This window comes from Brassica oleracea, chromosome C3, assembly GCF_000695525.1.
Source record: "Brassica oleracea var. oleracea cultivar TO1000 chromosome C3, BOL, whole genome shotgun sequence".
NCBI lineage: Eukaryota > Viridiplantae > Streptophyta > Magnoliopsida > Brassicales > Brassicaceae > Brassica > Brassica oleracea.
This window is the reverse complement of record NC_027750.1, coordinates 12,202,166-12,207,408: the sequence shown is the minus strand read 5'-3', so window position 1 is coordinate 12,207,408 and position 5,243 is coordinate 12,202,166. Positions and strand designations below refer to the sequence as shown.

General features: G+C 35.7%; 1 protein-coding gene across 3 annotated transcripts; it reads right to left on the bottom strand.

Moving 5' to 3' along the window:
* Positions 1-707: 707 nt before the first annotated feature.
* LOC106328212 (auxin transporter protein 1) lies at positions 708-4,911 on the bottom strand. Of its 3 annotated transcripts, none has more exons than XM_013766606.1 (9): positions 4,715-4,911; positions 4,250-4,455; positions 3,902-4,087; positions 3,626-3,738; positions 3,366-3,549; positions 2,875-2,972; positions 2,218-2,425; positions 1,852-2,109; positions 708-1,212 (listed from the first exon to the last, which is right to left on the bottom strand). In XM_013766606.1, exons 1-9 carry the CDS (start codon positions 4,782-4,784, stop codon positions 970-972), a joined length of 1,566 nt encoding a protein of 521 aa, XP_013622060.1. In that variant the 5' UTR covers positions 4,785-4,911; the 3' UTR covers positions 708-969. The 3 variants fall into 3 exon arrangements, with proteins under 3 accessions (XP_013622060.1, XP_013622062.1, XP_013622061.1); XM_013766608.1 differs by having other exon boundaries at positions 970-1,212; positions 4,250-4,516; positions 4,652-4,911; XM_013766607.1 differs by having other exon boundaries at positions 970-1,212; positions 4,652-4,911.
* Between the last annotated feature and the right edge of the window lie 332 nt (positions 4,912-5,243).

Here is a 5,243-nt window from a genome sequence, read left to right as displayed (position 1 = left end):
TGAATTTGTGTCCCTTGGATTTTACACACCTTGTGTCAGTTGCGTGCATAGGGAAGCCCGACTGTCTGTAAAGGTAAGTGGAGGCGTGACAGTTGCAGCGGAAGTAGACTCGTAGATTTGTAGGGCCAAAACGGGAATATATAATTCTCTTCTTCAGTTGAGGTAGGAGTTTAATATGGTGGTCTAAAAGGGATACAATCCCATATTATCTCTTCTATTAATTAATTCAATATAGAGCTACACAAATAATTACTTTGTAACGCTCCGACTCCAAGACTTTTTACGTTCATTTACTCAGCTGGTAGCCCATCTATTCTTTCTAGCGCTCCTCGATCAGGTTCATAACTATTGTTGCTTGCGCGCAAGTAAATGTGCGGTGGACAGTGCGATAATATTCTGAGATTTGCTTGTTTAGTGATTTTACAATTTCTACATGATATTTTTTTGTGTTTCGACTTAATCGCAAGATATCATAAAGAACACTCATGTTTCCATTATTTCATTCAAACACGCTTAACTATTAAAAAAAATTTAGAAATATGTGAAAAATGCACTTTAATAATATTGATAAAGAAAATCAGTTTCTCTTAAATCATTCTATATACACTATAATTACAATATAATTACAAGATATCATAAACGGGTTTAGCATTTGTTACAAGCAAACGCATGCTCATAAGGATTATGTTACTACAAGCCAGGTAAAAAGAAGAGAACACATACATTTTTTTAACCTATTGTTTTAATAATACCAAATTAAGAAATCACACGCTACTATGTTATCGACCTAAGGAGTGAACGAAAAATTACAAAACCCCCCAAAAACATTAATAGCTTAACACGCATTCAAAGGGGATGCGTAAAAGGTACACTATTTTCGTGACTTTTACGCTCTCACGTATAGAATACAAACCGCAAAAGAAGAACAAATAAACTCCAACAAGCACTAAACAATGCAGGCTAGATCTCTCAAAGGCGGTGGTGTAAAGCGGAAACAGGAGCGTGCGCGGCGGCTGCAGCTGGAACCGGTGGTTTACATTGGTAACACTTAGCAAAGAGACCAAAAGTGTCGACTTGACGAACAAAGTTGGTAACACTTGCCCATCCACCGAACCCGAATCCAACTATTAGAACCCAAATAACCACGAAAGCGTTCAACACGTACATCGCCGTCCAGCTCGGCAAGAAGAACGGCGGCTTCTCCGCCGCATTCTACAAGAAAAAATCCAAAAAAGAAAAATCAAGAACCATTGAAAAAAAAGGAGCTTGTGGCTTTTGTGGGCATTGTCGTATAGTAATGGACAAGATCCAAAGCTTTGTTGACCCATGACAAAGAGATAGATATGATTGTGATTTGTCATACTCAGACTCTCACTTTAGTTTTAATGTTAGGCAAAGAGTCTCTATTGTACAGCTCCTTTTCATTTCTGATTATGACCCTTACCTATTCTCCTATCCCTTCCCCTTATTTTCCTCCCTTTTCTAACGTTTTTCCTACTATATTAATATATAAGGGAATATAATATACAAGAGTTTGAAAAAAAACAGGAAAAAACAAGAAATAATTCATGGTCAATTACTAATTCTAACCTAACCTGAAAACATGAGTTTGGATCTTTACTTTAGAAAAGCATTATAAAAGAATGAGACTGAAACCAACTCAGATGAATATTTGGAGGGGGCGCCAGTAACGAATGTGGGTGCTAATCCTATCTTCCGTAAGATACGGAACACATTAACATCATCTATCTTCAGAAAAAGACCTTTATACCCTCCAATGCCGAGTAACTATTCACAACCCTAATTAAATATTACTCCACTGACCGTTCGTTTGAGCATGTAATAGAATACCTGACGAGCGGAGGCAGATCGGTAAGTGAGCATGTGAGCAAGGGACGGGATGATATAGACGGTGAAGCTAACCAGAAGAGCACCAACCGCGGAATTGATCGGACCGAAAAACGGGAAAATAATAGCTAAGAACCATATAGGTATAACCACAGGCAAACGAGCTAAAGCCCTCAAGCAAATGCTCTTTGTGTCATGCATCCCTATCACTTTCTCCCACACAAAGTAAAGCGGGGTACACGCAAATCCGAACGTTATAAACTGCATAAACACATTACATAAACATAATTAACCTCATCATGATTTAAATAATACTAAATATGAGAAAAATAACAAACGTTAATATGTGAAAGTTTATTATATTTTTACCTGGTGAATGAGCATTAGGATAACGGCGGCATCACGCCACCCGTTCTTGGGGAGAAGAGAAAATGCGTTGGAATGGTCGAGAAGTTCGTCTCCGAAGGCCCAGTAAACGGCGGAAGCTGACGGTATCGTTAATGTGAAAACGTATAACGTCGCCATTAAGTAAATGTACTTAAACTTCTGTGGCTTCCACATTGCATGCATTATCTCACTGCATAATCAAATTACTGTTAATACCGATGATAAGCATAAGGGTATATTTGACATTAAATAAAGGCGTAGTATTACTATTAGATGTGCGCTTGTGTGGCAATCAATGGTGCAGGGACAGGAATATAAATCAATACTTAATTTTATAAACTTATAATTTTTTTGTAACATTTTATTACTATTTCAAGTATAGAAAAATAATAACGACAATCATCAGGACTGTAATTATAGTTACACCTTACTTGCCGGCAAAAGCTGCAATAGAAGCGGCGGAGAAATGATACATCAAACATAATTTAATATTTTCGCACCGATTTTAACATAACTTTTCTGCCACACAGAGCCTATAGCTTAAATAGTAGGAATTCAACTATGTCTGACATAATCTATTTTTTTTTTATATAAACAAAATTTGGCTATCTATAAGAAACAGTTGAAGAAAAAACTTACACAGTAACCGCGTGACCACCAAAGGTATACAGTATATTGGTAGCTCCGGTGAAATAAAGAACTAGCTTCGTTGGACCTGAGTGTTTCACACCTTCCGTCTAAAATTTCAAAATTAACAACAAAATTCAGAAACAAATATTAAACAATGGTTAGATTGAGAGAAAATTAAACAGTTTAGAAGAAATATTTTTTTCAAAAAAAAAAAAAAACAGTTTAGAAGAAATAATATACAAAATTGGGTTTAGATGCACGAAATAATTCAATTCCTTCAATTCCTTTAAGTTATAAGAAAAAAAATTCAATTCCTTTTAACACTAATCATAAAGAGAAATACGAATATTATTTCTCTTTTTAATGAAGGCATATACTATCATTTCATTGCAAAGCATAAAAATATGAACAAGACAATGTAGTCATCTTTATTACTATTATATATATACTATTTCGTTGTGAGAAATTTATGTATATAATTAATGATAATAATTTATTACCTGGCCGTGGATAATGGAGGCGATGGCCAAGTACCACGCGGTGTAAGTGGTCATACCCAAGCCGAGGAATGACCAAATCCGGTAATTATGGAACGACGGTATAAAAACAGTGGTTGCACAACATGCACCGAATATGTAAGTCCATGTTCTCTTGTCCAAGTGATCGTTTATGTAATAAATGTTACTGCAACCAAATCAATCATCATTATAGTTAATCATCCATTAATAATTTAAGAGAGAGAGAGAGATTAGAGAGAGACCTGGCACAAGCAATGAGTTGGATTACAGATCCGAACAAGAGGAAAGTGCAGTTAAATGCGAGCCCTAGTGCTTTCCAGTATGTCCCGAGTAATCCATCAAGCACTTCGAACCACTGTAAATTAAGATTTAGTGAAGTCAACAACGATTAAAACACTGATTTTTACACCGATTCTTAAAAAACATCATTTAAGAAATTTTGATTTGCTTATGACTAATTTGCCGCGTACAATAATACGCCGTATATAAAGATTTTTAAAACACAGATTTTTATTTACCTGAATAACGTGGTTCTTAAAGTTTTTGCCTTCTTTCTCCTTACGAGCTCGATACTCAACGTAGAGAACACTGATGAGGTAAGCAGTCCAGCTTCCGAGTAAACCATAGAAGATCTGAAGTACTATTCCTGATAACATTCCTAGTTGACTGAACGAGTACGGCAGCGTCAAAAGCACTTGCGCCACCTGAAAAAATTACAAATATTAGATCTCTCTTTCGTGTTTTCGTGAAATCAAGATCTTCTTGAATAAAAAAAATAGATTTTCTTTAAATCATGATTTTCCTGAAATGAAGATTTTCTTGAAATCAAGATTGTCTTTAAATAAAGTGTGTATTTTTTATTTTACCTGGTTAGATGCGCAGCTGAACCAAGCGTCCCAGACGGAGCCACCGTGCCAGAGGAAACTGCTTAGTTTAGAACCGTCGGAGCCGTCGTGCTCGTCGATTTTTCCGGTGTTGTTTCCGTTTACCTGAACTCCTTCGTTGTCATTTCCGCTTGGGACTATCGCCTCTTCTCCGTGCCTCATTCCCGCCGACATTTTTGCCTCAAGATCTGAGGAAATATATGACGCGGTTTAAGGTCACTAAACACTTTACAGAGAGAAGAATCAAACCTAAGTGAACATGGAACATAGACAAAAATAAAATAAAACAGAGCATATGAACTGAACAGAGGAGACTGTTACGTAAATCAGAGTGTGGAATTATTCTTTGTTCACGTTTTTCTAAGTAGAAAGAGAGTGACTTACGTTTTCTCTTTCAGAATCAGAAGCAAACAAAGACCAAAACTGACTGGGTCCTTTAGTTCTCACCTGTTCTTCTTTTACTATTTTTTTTAAGAAATCTCTGTCTGTCTTTCTGTGAATTCAAGAAACAAAGCATAAGAAGAAAAGGGCAGAGGAGAGAGACAGAGAGTGTGGATTATGAAAAGAAGGAGAAAGACACTCTTTCTGTAGACTTTCTTTGATCTGAGCAGAAGAAGGAATGAAGTTAGGTAACTATAAGATGCTTCCAACTTCACCCCTTCTCCTTTTTATATACCAACCTCTTCTCTCTCTTTTTTATTATATTTTTTTTTTAGTGTTGAACAAAAAAAATATATTTGTTTATAATAAAAACATAAAACAGATAAAACAGCTGTTGTAAAATCACACTATTAAGGCATTAACCCTTTTAGGTAACGGTAGCATCTGGTGCACCCAAAAAAAAATGTAACGGTAGCATCTAACTTCTTTTTTTTACGTTTTCGCATTATTAATTAATGTGAATATTGACATCCAGGATTTCCGGGTTCTACCATAAAAATAAAAACTAATTTGTTTAGTTTTTTTTTTTTTTCAA